This window comes from Artemia sp. Qi Xiang Cuo, chromosome 3 (genome assembly GCF_049724085.1).
Source record: "Artemia sp. Qi Xiang Cuo chromosome 3, ASM4972408v1, whole genome shotgun sequence".
Classification (NCBI taxonomy): domain Eukaryota; kingdom Metazoa; phylum Arthropoda; class Branchiopoda; order Anostraca; family Artemiidae; genus Artemia; species Artemia sp. Qi Xiang Cuo.
The window spans coordinates 66,180,599-66,194,925 of NC_142796.1; the positions used below are offsets into that span (position 1 = coordinate 66,180,599).

Sequence of the window (14,327 nt, forward strand, 5' to 3'; positions counted from 1 at the left end):
GTCACTGAATGAGAAAATTGCATTTTGTATATGTAGCCTAGACTTTTTGAATTATTTACGATTGTCTTGACGAAAAAAAACAAGAATCGGCCCTACCGTGTAAGCGTTTTGAAATAAAGGAGATTTTGATTTGATTTAGCAGTTTAAATATGGCGACTGGTCATTGATACCATCATTTGATTTAAGACAAGACTAAGAAAAACAAAATATATTTATTTAAGAGAGGTTTGGAGAAAATTCCGGAACCATTTTCTATAGAGTATACGCTCAACTCTCCCATTTGCTTGGAATTTTAGGCACAATTCTTCCATAATTTTTCAATCAAGTAAGTTTATCAAGAAATTAAGATTTTCAAAAGGGCCCAATGATCAATTTTACATGTTCCATTAATGTCTTAACAACATAAAATTGTATACTTTTTCCTTTCGACTGCGGAATGTGTGACATATAAAAGGGGCCCTAAACGAAAATACTTTTCAATGTGCGGACACGGGTCCGCTCGAACAGAGTCCCCCACTACAAAAAATTATGCTGTTGAATTACCCCCCACCCCTTACGGGGTAATCACAGGGGGCAGCCAATCCGAAGTGCAATGGAAAGGCCTCACCCTGGGAAAACCTCCTTCATGATCAAGGCAGCTTCCCAGCCAGGTAAGTATTGTTACTAAAAATCTAAAATTTTACTAATATCGTTCGACATAAATCCGGTTGATTTTAAATGACACTCAGAAGTTCCAATTAATGAAACAGATGCAGGTATACAAAACTTTTTTATATCAATGAATCAAGTCTCTAGTTTATTTTTATTTAATTTTCGTATGCAAACGTCTTAATTCCTTGAATGCGAATTTCCCTTTTTGAGAAAAAAAAATGCGGGGTTTCTCACTCTTTTATCAATATGACTGAATAGTCGAAACTTTAATTTGTGAGAACCCAATAGCCGTTCTACTGATTATGGCAATTATTTTCTCTTTAACATCCAAAAGGGCCTTTAGTCATAACTACTACTACTACTACTAAAAACTCACCGCAGAACCAAGCCACCTGAGGCCTAAAACAATCGCTTCAGCAATTCTACTCGAATCTTGGTTCAATTTAAATTTTTGAAGTTAATAATAACGGACTATTTTCCTAGAGATACATCGAGAATTCAAATCAAGCTTTGGCATTTTAATTTAATTATGGAGAGATGTCATTGGCGATCAATTGCTTTAACAGAGGACTGACAAAAAGAAAATGATTTCTGCACACAAAGTATCACTTAAAACAAATCAATCGCCGGGACTCCATTGGCACTAGCAGTTAGTGCGCGGGAGCAGTAGCCATTTGTTAAAAGCGGAAAAATCTCTTCGAGTCCTACAAAACTTTTTTTTATAGACAAATAGATTTTCCCTGAATATAAAATTTACAATTACGAATTGCGTAAGTTTGAGACTATCAAAAGAATAGACAGTTTATAAAGAAAAAAAAAAGTTAAAATAAAATAAATAAAGTAAAATCTTTTAGCAAAACTAATTAGCTGAACAAGTAAGCTAGCACTGATACCCAGGCACAAGCACTTCCGTGAAAAATAAAAATCGTGCTGATGCAGTCTTCAACGTGCTGTGTGTTGAAGGCTAGTATTACCATAACGATAAATAAAAGTTCAAATCCTTTTAATAGACACTGATGATAATAACAGTGAGAGAAATTAACAAAAATACCAGATATTTCGGTCACATATGCAGTGACCGGTAAATATCTAGTATTTTTGTGAATTTCTATCACTGTCTTTTAAAAGGATTTTATCCCTATTTGAACTTTTATTTATCGTCATGGAAAGGCAGTGTGGTCTCCGAAATTATCTAAGTATTACCATAGTTATACATACAAAATGGGGCAACTATTTTAGCAGATTTCTGAGTTTGGCAGGCAAATCACACATGTATCTTATTCTTATGGAAATAAAAAAACTTTATTAGTATCAATCTTGTTATTACTAATGTACTCAGAAAACTGTATGGAAGAACAGATGGCCTTCGAGTATAATTTCAGTTTTACAGTAAAATTTGAATATAAGCTTTTTTAAGCATTCTAAGCTTTGAACCCTTGATAAGAAATAGAAAATGGCACACAAGTCCTTAAACATGGACTTGAGCTAGGAGGACTTAGTAGAAGTAAGTTAGTTCGAGGAAAATTCCCCCCCCCCAATTTAAGCTACTGGTTTTCATATATACTATTTGGTATTAGTACAAGTTATATTGTAACATTAGTAAACTTGCTCCAAATATGGACAGAAAAGCTGCATTTTTAATTACCCAAGCAAAATACACAGTAATAAAACAATGATACTTTATCAGGTAATTGATTGCTTAAATTATTTTTATTAATTAAAAAAAAAATTTCTTACAAAGAAAAATAAAGAGCTCCCTTAAGCCAAAAGTGAGCGAAAATAAAGTCAAATAATATTCCAAGCATAAAACTTACCACAAATTATTATTACCAGATTTTAGTATAATTGGTCGAACGAGAAAGAGTGTTACTGTCCTTTTTTTCTGTTAATGGTTGATATTCAGTTGACTACAGCTATCCATCCTCAGGTTTTTGAGCCTTTCCAGGTTGGTTATAAGCATATTTTTATTAGTAACTAGTAATTTATTAGTAATTAGTCATTATTTTATAGTAATTAGTAATTATTTTATTAGCAAATATTTTATTAGTAATTACTAGTAAAATTTAAAGCGACAAATTACTGTGTCCATGAAAAAAAAAAAAAAAAAAAATATAAAGCGGAATTATAGTCTACATATAAAATAAAATATTGAACATCAGCTTTCATTGATTTTCCATGTCTTCTTTCTATTTTCATTAGCTACAAAGCTTACAGTCGTAAATGCCTATAGTTAAACTAAATAGTAAATTTAAATTTTAAATTTATTTATTATACAACAAAAATTAATCGTTAAACATAGTAAACGGTAAGTACATTCATTCGCTTTCATCATCAGGGAGTTCTGGGGAGCAGTAGAATTCAACGAATCCAGTTTTATCATTCTCGTGTTGTATCATAAATTGCAAACACAAAATGCCTCGCTCGTCAATACGTAAGGATGTCCTCTTTGAGATCCCCAGAGGCTTCAACGCTAACTTCAACATATCCTGGTGGTAGCTAAAAGAGATATTCAGGATTGTTCTATATTCATGACAGACAACCAATGGCATAAATCGGAGGATGGTATGTCCTCCCTCCCTTTCCCCCTCCCCCACTAAGTTTTGAAAAATATCTTTTAAGAATGTTTTCATTGGAAAATAATGTTTTATACATTTTCGTAGGTAAAATTGAAAAAAAAAAACCCAACAAATTTGCTCCCCTCCCTATATTTTCATGTATTGACGCCACCGCAGACAATAGGATTTATTCAATCAATAATATACATATCGTATAAATAATAACATATCGATATCGATATAATAACATCGATCACTAATATACATATCGGCTGCCTAACTTTGAAGAATGTTTGGGTTTTTGGGGTCCTCACTAGGTCGGACCATCAATACTCAGGTCGGTGTTCCTATAGATCTAAACCCGCGTAAGCAGCTTTCTAATTCCGATACCCTTTGGGAACCAATAAATAGAATAGACGAGATGATTACTTTGTTGATTTCTCTGAGTACCAAAATCAATAATCGGCATTCCTGTTTTTAGATGCTTTTAAATATCTTGGGTTGCAAGCTACTACTCTGACTTCTAGATCTAAAGAGGCCAATTGGAACATAAAAGAACCGATTTTAGTTTTACCGAGAACACTTGAATGTCGAGAATCTCGATTATATTGTACAAAAGATGACAGACCCTTATCGAAGAACCGACTTCAGTCGGTGTAATTTCAGTTTTCTTTTAATGCAGAAATAGTTCTATTTTCCCCAATTATACTCTTTCAGAGCCGTTAAATAAGGCAAGATTATTAAGTGTCACGTCAAAGTAAGACAAAACGATATATCAAATTCGTATAGAGAATAATAATAATAATAAAAAAAAGTCACAGATATAACAAGGAAGCAACTGAATGCGGCAAAGCCAAGTATGATTAAACTATTATAAGATAGAAACTTATGCTAGGCAGATTAAGAAATGTCAAAAAAAAAAAAAAAAAAAAAAAAAAAAAAAATCAGGACAGGACAGTAAAATTTAGAAACCTATGATGATCTGTTACATAATAGGTGACATATAATAAATGCAATAACTGATAAAAATGAAACTACAGGAGACAAAGGGGCCCTATCTATTTCAGGGAGGATATTAAGGCTTATTAAGCTGCTTCATGAAAAGGATATGAAATTCCTTTAATACCTTTCAGTAACTGCACGGATCGACGAGTAAGTTTGGAGATCTAAGCGGGGAAAAGGAGTCTAGCGGGGCTAAGATATTGTGAATTCATCAAAGTGACATGTATTTAAGAGGAATTTAATCCGTTGGTTTCATTTTTGTCATGTAGCAATATTTACAAGCATTGTGGGATTAATTTTTATTCTTTTTCTTACTTAGATGTTGGTTTATGGGTTGAGTTATCCTTTTTTTCTTCTTTTTTAACTCCTTTTTTGTATTCTTTTGTGTTAGGAGACCTGGGGAACTCGTAGGTGAAGGTCAAGGAGGAATGAGGAGTTATCTAGAGTGGGAGGGAGAGGGGTAATAGGTAGGGTAATCAGGAAGTACTAAGGAATTGAGGAGTTGATACCAAAAGCATATAATAGCTATTATAAAGATGCCTGGGTAAGACCATATTGTTTCAGCTTTTTTTGTATTGAAAATTGCGCAGTTACCTTGCAGCCACTTTTTCTTGGTATGAAAACATCTCAACGTATTCAGTGTTTGCTTGAACATCCGTCTGAAAAAAGGAAAAAATGGGTCAAAAATGGTTCAAAGGATGAATTCCTACAATTCAAAGTCTAGTAAATATATTTTTTGATGGAGTGATTGAACTTGAAAGATAGATGGCATCGAGACAGACACATATTAAATAGCAGTTTAATTAGTGAGACATTTGTGGCAGGATTTTTTTTTTTCCTTTTATGTGTGTTCTTTCTTTTTTTCGTCATAAAGGGCAGCATTATTTTCTTCAAAACAGTTTCTATTTTATAACGGAAATGTCTGTTCAATTTAGTACTGGGACAATAAACTTAAAAAAAAATAATTCGCATGCTGACCAATGGTCTGCGTTGCAACGAGGATCAAAGAGCGGTGTGAAGCGATGGCTCGTCAAAATGAAAATTAGTCTTGAACATCCGTCTGAAAAAAGGAAAAAATGAGTCAAAAATGCCGAAAGTTGTTTATAAGATACAAAACATTTTTTCTAGTGAGAGTTGGAAAGTTGGAAATTTGAGTCAGGGGGGGGGGGGGGGCATACAAATCTGTTCAGGGTGTAAGAGGGGAGAACAATTCCGTAAAAAGAAGAAAAAACGAATTAGAATGAAAACGAATTATAGGACGCATCGTAATAATATCTGTTTAACAGGAGGGACACAAGACTAAAGCCAAGCCCCCTCTTCCCCAGGGGCGGATCCAGGATTTTTTAGGGGGGGGGTGCAAAATAGGTTTATCCGAAAAATTTTTGTTAGGGGGGGGGCTCAAAATAGGTTAATCCGATAAACTTGCGTTAGAAGCAAGTTTAATTAACGCAAACTTTAGTTAATTAAGTAAATTACACTACGTTGGACTACGCTAGGGGGGGGCCACGCCCCCTGGATCCAACATTGCTCTTCCCCCTAACATACATATTGGAATCAATGAAATGCTTTGACGTTAAGAGATTGAAAATATTTAAAATTTTGAATTCAAAATCTGACAGGTTCAGATGTATTTTAAAATCTTTGAAAATTTTAAGAAGGTATTTTTGCAATTCAAAGCTGTTATTACGGCTCTCCTTAGGACGAGAACAAAAACTAGAACGAGTCAGACAAACCCGGTAAATCCCCTCCTGTATACGACCTTCCCCAAGAGTCATCCTGGTGATTCAAGGATACTGCTGCATAACCTATTGGTTCGTATATCAATTCACATCAGCCGACCAGCTAGGAAGGATAAAATTGTGTAAAAATACTAATGTTTTTTAATTGTTAATAAACAAAATCTAATTTAATTATGTATGCTAATTTCCGACATAATAATAAAAAAAATTAATAATATCTTTAATTCAATTAATTTAATGCCGTGATTATTAATTAATTATCAAATAGAAAATTTCAATATTAATTGTCGATTTAGATGATTATTTTTGCTAATTATTATTTTTATTATAAACTAAATAACTAATTTAATAGAATAAATGTTATTAATAAACAATAATAGACAATTTTAAAATAACATTAATTTAATAATGTTGTGTGAAACGTTGAAGTTTGGATAATATTGTATGAAGATTTTTTTTTTTTTTAAACCAATAGCCACGTTAGCAGGAATCCGTTTTGAGAGAGGCCACGTAAGCACGCAGCAAATTATTTTAGGCTGGGGGAAAACTTAAAAAAAGGGCAGAAAATACCCAAATTATGAAGAAAACACCAGGACAAATCCTGAGATTTGGGGGAAGAACACACAAAGCCCGCCTCCTTCTTCTACGTGCTAAAAAGGCAAAGGTTGATACACGTTTATCAGTCAGTTTTATTCTTTGTTCATATTACTGATTTAGTTACAGTTATTTGTATTTCAGTTCGGTGTTAGCACTAACCTAACAATAAAGACTTGCACTAATTTTCACCATAGTACTTCATAAGAAGAAAAAGCAGAACAACATATTAGCAAACGAAGCAACACACAACAGCAACCTTATTAGAAAATCAAAATATATTTTCTTGTGAATTATTATCGCTTCTAATCAGCAGTTGTACCAAACCAATCCTGCTCAACTCATCCTCAGGGCTATGCTGTGGTGTTTCTCCTCCCCATAGTATAGTGCAGACGGTTTGATATCATTGTATTTTCCCTTCTTGTTTTAGTTTTTTTTTTGTGTTTAAAGCTTTTTCCAATAGGCAATGTTCAGAAGTCCTCCAAAAAAAAGTCCCGCCAGACCCCAAATAAAATTCCAGTGAAAGTGTCATAGTGAAAGATACCCATCTTGGCTGGTCAAGCACACTATCTCAAAGTTCAAATGATAGCTCCAATTCGGAGAATAGGACAATGATAAGTGTGGGGGCTAATGTAACCATAAATGATGATAATGGGTTTCAAGAGGTCCTCTATAGAAGCTCTAAAAAAAGGAAAAAAATCTTCCCAATCAAAAGCATTTCCCCTCTCCCTGCCCAAGATCATACCTCCCAAAACTTAGGAATTTACCTTAAAATTACTCCTACTACCCCCTTTGAAATAAAAATGATTACTGCAATAACAGTTGCATTTTTTAAATTCCTAAAATCAATGTTCTCTCTTAACATTAACCGTGATGGATCTCTCCTAATAGCTGTAGAAGATCAGAAATCAGCAGATACAATAATTAACCTAAAATCCCCTCTGAATACCCCAATTATTGCATCTAATTGGGACCCAAAACAATCGTCAACAAAAATAGTAGTTTATAATGTTCCCCCTGAGATATCCACTCAGAAGTTAAAAGAATGCCTAGCAGTTAGATCTGGAAACACATTCCCAGTTGAGGATGTTACCCAACTTGGCAAACCTAACTCTAATGGCCTAAAAACTAGTAGATCCTTCTTATTCACACTGAAGGACAAAATTAATATCCCAGAAAAATTATTCCTATTTGGGCAAATCAAACCACACAAGGAATACAAACCTAAGCCTATCCAGTGCCAGAAGTGTCTCAAACTGGGACACACAACAAACAAATGCAATGAAATTCTCCAAGAGTATAGTAATTGTAAAGCTTTCCATCCTAAAGAGCTGACAACTTGCAACAACACTCAGCCTACATGCATCTATTGCAAAGGCCCACATGAATCTACAAATAAATCATAATTCCCTGCATACAAAAAAAAAGCTCTAACGCTCCAAATATCAACAGAAAAGGTCATCCCATACCCCTTTGCAGCAATGGAAGCAAATGCTGCCCAACAATACCAAATAAAGCCTGTAATGAAACCAACTAAAACCCCCAAGTCAAACACCCCCAATGCATCAAGTACCCATTATAAAACACCATCTTCTAATCCCCCTAGCTCAAATCCCTATCAGAAGGAATCACCAAGCCAACAAGCCTCCTTGTGCAGTGAGATGAGGTCAGTCTGGCCCCCCCTCCCCAGAAGAACCAAACCAGAAACACTACCAGGAATCAATCCACTAACCGACAAACAGGATGCACAACCAAAAATGCAATCCCCAAATATATGTTTATTCATTCTAAACTGTAATGCAGTTCAGGCCATGAACATACATCAACTACAGAAAACAAAAATCATTGCAGAATTGGCAAAAATCTACATCCCAGATGATATGCTCATTCAAGCAAAAAAAAGATCTTACTTTACTTTTAACAAAGCTGAACATTGATACACAGTCATATGAAGAATAAATCAACAACACAACATATATCAATACACCAATGGAATGTAAGATCACTCACAGAAAATAAGCTAAATGAACTAATATCTTTTATGAATAATAATTCCATTAATATTGCTTGCCTCCAGGAAACTCATTTAACCCAAAATCAACAAATTAGTCTCCGGGATATACTATCCTCAGAAAGGATAGATCTTAAAGAGAAAAGGAGGTGGGGTAGCTTTATTAGTTAAAAATAATATAAAATTTTGTGGCATCAATTTTCCAGATTTTGCAAATGATGTTGATGTAATTGGTATCAGTGTTTGGCTGAATAATTTAAAAACCTATATAATAAGCTTTTATAACCCTAATGGCCAAACTACAGATGCCAAGGATTTCTTTAATTATATAAATAATTCTAATATGTTAAAAAATATCATTATTTGTGGAGATTTCAATGCCCACAGCCTTTTGTGGGGGAATAAACCAGCAAATAAAGCTGGTAAATTCATTGAGCATATGACTTCAAATAATAATGATTTAGCTGTTGCTACCCCTCCAAACCTGAACACATATTTCAACCCCAAAAGTGGCATTCTCCACAATTGACCTACAAATTGTGTCATTAAATTTTTGAACAAAATTTACATAAATAAAATTGATAGTCTATGCACTGACCACTTTGCTATAGCCTGCTCTCTAAATGAGCTGGCTGAAACACTACATCATACCTCCAAACATATCAACACAGACGCAAATTGGTCTATGATCTAAATCAAACTAAACGAAGAAATCAAAAGTTTCATTTAAATTTCGTATACCTATTACAAAACAATTCACCCACAATATAAAGCCTTGACTTCTTTACTAATAAATACAGCTAATCATGCTATCCCCAAGGCAACACCTAAGAAAACATTCCCTAAACCAATTCCTAAAGCATGGTGGACAAATGAGTGCCTAAATAAATGGAGGATAAAAAAGGCAGCTAGGACAGAATTCATAAGAAAAACCATCACCTACTACATATTTAAAAAAATTACAAGCAGAATCTAATCTAAAAAGGACTATAATAGATGCTAAATATAATTACTGGAATAATTTTGCAAATAATGTCTCCAGAGAAACACATGAGCCAATTATACATAAAGTCATAAGCACTCTGTGGGAAACAGACTTCCCCCGACCCACTCCTGTATGAGCTTATACATAATAATACCCATTATGACAATGATAATGAAAAAGCTAACCTATTTGCAACTCTTTTTGTTAATAAGCTAACATCAAATAATCAAAGCAAACTGTCCACAATTCCTATGAACCCAAGTTACCAACCACGCCCAGGATCTGAGTACATAACTAATCCATTTTCAATCCAGGAATTGAATAATGCAATACATCATATTAGGACCAAAACTAGCGGCAGCTATGACAATATACACTCTACATGGATAAAGAATCTCACACCTTCATATAAACAAGAACTGCTAAATTGTTATAATCACGCTTGGGCATCTTCTAGGTTCCCCAATATATGGAAATATTCGTCTCTCCTACCAATCCTAAAGAAAAATAAACCAAAAGATAACCCTGAGTCTTATAGGCCCATAATGATTATTCCTGTGATGGGGAAAATAATGGAGAAAATGATCTATCACAGACTCCCCTGGTTTGTTGAAAAAAATAATATGGTCCCACACACTCAAACTGGATTCAGGAAACACCACTCCTCAACAGATGCTTTCATTTTTCTAACAAATGCAATAAATGAATCTTTCTAGAAAAATAATATCCTAGTTGCAGCTTTCCTTGATTTTGAAGGGACATATGACAATGTGAATCACCAAATCCTTTTAAACAAACTTACAAACCTTGGAGTACCCCCTAAGCTAGTCTCTTTTATTAAATCCTTCATAGAAGTGCGAGGTTTCATCTTTTGTGTTGGTTCAGCCTCTTCACCCCAAAAGACAATAACCAAAGGCCTACCTCAGGGAGCAGTCCTCAGTTGCCTCCTATTTGCCCTATATCTCTGGGACATGAACCTACCCCACACGAATCTACAATATGCTGATGATCTGGTGCTATGGTCATCTGGCAACACCTTTCAAATAGCACAGTCAAATCTGCAAAAGTCACTTTTCCAGTTTGAAAAATTCTCTCAACATTCAGATTTACCCATTGCACCCACCAAGTCAAAAATAATCCAATTTCAACGGAAGCGAAACCATGTTAATGCAAAACTAACTCTAAATAAAACAGCTATTCCAGAAGATAATCATATTAATTACCTAGGTCTCATGCTTGACCAAAAACTGAATTTCCACCTCCACATTTCAAACACAATAAAAAATGCTATACAAAAACAAATATACTAAAAAGACTTCTTTCCACACCCTGGGGATGTAAGGAGAAAACCTTACTCCAGTTTTACAAATCACATATAAGACCCCATATTGACTATGAGCTCATCGTCTATGGTGCATGTGCAAAGACCCAGATGCAGAAAATTGAAACAACACAAAATGATATAATACTTCTCATATTTGGTCTTAGGAAACCCACAAGCACCAAGTTTCTGCTTATGGAGAGTGGATTAAGAACAATAAGGGAGAGACGTAGGTTTCTCCTGACAAAACATTTTACAAAAATTGAATCAAATAGCTCACACACATTACATAATTGGTTAAGAAATCCAGCCATGTATAGAGGCATTGCAGATGAGTATGCCAATATTTAGAAGAAGTTCCCTGTACCAGCAGAGTCTATTGCACCCACTTTCCCCCAATCCCCCCCATGGAATTTGTCAATTCCCATAATAGATACTGAATTTTCAAATTGGGATAAAGATTTAACCCCCATTGCTTTTGTCCAGAAAAAATTTGCAGAACTTAATACAGTTACCTATAAAAATCACTTCCAAATATTTGTTGATGGGTCAAAAATGAATGAGAAGGTTGCAAGTGGTGTTTTCCTTCCTCACCTGAATATTGCAATGGGCGAGAGATTATTTAATAATTTATCTATAATGTCTGCTGAGTCAAATGCCATAATCATGGCATTAAAACACCTTAAGCAAAACCAACGTTTGATTGCAAATTCGAATAATATTATCATATACTCGGACTCTATCAAGCCTTGAGTTGCTGGCCTCAGCTCCTCAATATAAGTTGGAGATCGACACTTATCATTGTCTTAGAATTATTAATAATCTTGCTTCAAGTGGCATAAAAACTTACTTTCAGTACATTCCTAGCCACTCTGGCATAAGTGGTAATCATCAGGTTGATGAAATAGCAAAAAAGCTATAAATATTGACCAGCCAAGTGGGAGACCAATCCCAATTAGAGATATTTACCGATGGAGGCTATCAGATATTAATTTTAATAAGATTAATCGAATCCTTTCCCCCTTTCCCAATAAGTATCTTTCTAAAACTTATCATAGAATTCGTTCTGGAACAAATGGACTAAATTTCCTTGCATTCTCATATAAGCTTTCTAATTCAAGTGGTTCAATTCCCCTGTCCCCTCTTTGCAGACATTGTAATATGAATAATGAAACAATTGGCCATTGCCTATTTGAATGTAATATGCTGACGTCTGCACAACATACCTTGCTTTGTAAACTGTTAAAATACTTTAAACACCACAAAATCTCACTATCAGCCAAGAGCCTAGCCAACTATACCTGCACACAGAGCACAAAAATCGATATCTATCATCCAGTCTCAGAGTTGAGACTGGATTCACTACTGTTCAACGGTGTCAACTGTCAAGCAATCCCCCGGCGTTGAAATAAAAGATGCAACAATGAATATTATACGCAATAAGATGGCGTTCTCAGGTCTTGCTGATAGTGATGTTATATCTGTGCAGAGGTTTCGGTTGAACTCTGTTGATAGCCGCCCTGATAAAATTTCTCCTGGTTTAGTGAAGTTTAAAGACCGTCACACATCTGTGAAATTTTTTGCTTGCAAAAAAAAACTTGTGAACACGAAGATTTTTCTGGCTGAGAACTTAACAAATAAAAAAAGAGAATTGTTGAATGCTGCAAGGGAAAAATACGGCAATAAGTTCGTGTGGTCAAACCAAGGTCGGATCTACGTCCGTCCGGTGAATGCAACTTCTGCTCGTAGACTTTGGTCTCTGAATAACATATTCGATCGTGATTGAGTGTCTTTTTTTTTTTTTTTTTTTTTTTTTTTTTTTTTTTGTATTTAAATTTTGAGTCTTTATATGTGTTTTTTTTTGTATTTAAATTTTGAGTCTTTATATGTGTTTATCTATTCTTATTATTATTAAATTATTCCTATTCAATTTATGAGTCTTTATATGTGTTTTTTTTGTATTTAAATTTTTAGTCTCTATATGTGTTTATCTATTCTTATTATTATTCAATTATTCCTATTTCATTTATTTCTAGTTTATGTATGGTTTTTATACCTAATGAAGAAAACAAGATCGTGTCTTTTTATTTTAATTTATTATTATGGTTAGTTTACTCCCAATACCTCGGTTAGAGTTGCTTGAAAAAAATTCGCTATTAGTTGATGATGTTTTATAACATCAGATAGGACCCCATTTTCAAGATCGAGTTGATGAATGCCCCAATACACTAAGTACTATCCGCTACGTTCGTTTTGAAGAGTTTGGTCAAATTAAAAAAGAGTTGCATAGTTTGTGTGTTGCTCAATGGAATTGCCACATAACATCGGCTTTTGAAGAAATTGTTCAGTTTTTAAGTAATATTGATAGTGGGATTGATTTTTTGGGAATTTGTGAATCATTCTTGAGTTTTGTAGTCTTTTCTCTTCCTATGGTTTTCCAGGTCACCAACTGATGTCAAAGTTGTGGCCTTCATTGGTGCGTGGAGGACTTACATTTTTGTTGAGAGAGGGATTTAATTTTGAGGAAAGGGAGGACCTTTATTTATGAAATGAAGGTAAGATTGAAATTTTTTCTATTGAGATTGAAATAAATAATGGTAAAAAGTTAATTGTTTGCCTGGTTTATAGACCCCCTGGTGCTCGTCCGGAGGAATTTTTTCAGTAGTTTGATATGTTCTTAAGCAGGGCCCAGTCTAATCGATCAGAGTGTGTTATTCTGGGTGATTTTAATTTTGATTTATTGAATTTAAATAGTGTTAATTTAGAATTTTTAAATCTTGCATTATCTCATGATTTGTACCCAGTGAATCTGATTCCTTCCCGTATCACTGCTCGGTCGGCAACATTAATTGATAACATATTTGTTTCTTCAAATCTATTGAGGCAAGCATTCTGTGATGTTCTCCTTCAACCTGCTTCTGACCACCTCCCGATTGTTTGTATGATAAATAGTATCAAAACTTCGACTAAAAACCCAAGTAAGAGAGTTTATAGAGATATGAGAAATAATAACTTGAGAAAGCTGAAAGAGCAAGTCAGTACTATAGCATGGGATGAAGTTAGCGAAGAGCAGAATGCAACTACAGCATTTGACAGGTTTATGAATATTCTCTTACCGATATATGAGGCGTCTTGTCCTCTGAGGAAAATGAGGAAAAAGAAAAATGAGCCAAGAAAGCCATGGGTGACCACAGAATTGCTTGAAATGATGGAAATGTAAAACCAGCTTTTTGAAAAACATTTACAGAGCCCGGAAAATGCGAGTTTATTTGAAGAATTTAAGCGAGTCAGAAACAAAGTTAACCATAAGCGTCGCAGTGAGAAAAAAGCATATTATGCTTCTGCTTTTGATGGTAAAAGTGGTGATTCAAAAGGAACCTGACGACTAATAAATGAGGTTTTAAAAGGGAAGACTAATGATAATGATGGAGTAAAGAGTCTGATGGTGAATGGAAGTGAAATCACTGAT

General features: G+C 34.3%; 1 protein-coding gene and 1 non-coding gene across 3 annotated transcripts in view; both read right to left on the reverse strand.

The window, feature by feature from the left end:
- Positions 1-488: 488 nt before the first annotated feature.
- Positions 489-658, reverse strand: LOC148954428 (U1 spliceosomal RNA). The gene has a single exon (XR_016141600.1). It is a non-coding gene; the product is annotated as a U1 spliceosomal RNA (small nuclear RNA).
- A 2,247-nt stretch (positions 659-2,905) lies between these two features.
- Positions 2,906-14,327, reverse strand: part of Rad1 (Radiation insensitive 1) — a 52,528-nt gene continuing 41,106 nt past the window's right edge. For both annotated transcript variants that reach the window (XM_089086496.1, XM_089086495.1), the window contains exons 5-6: positions 4,803-4,867; positions 2,906-3,147 (exon numbers count right to left, since the gene is read on the reverse strand). In XM_089086496.1, the coding sequence (XP_088942622.1) occupies positions 2,967-3,147; positions 4,803-4,867 (246 nt within the window). In that variant the 3' untranslated portion in view covers positions 2,906-2,966. The remainder of the gene's footprint in view (positions 3,148-4,802; positions 4,868-14,327) is intronic.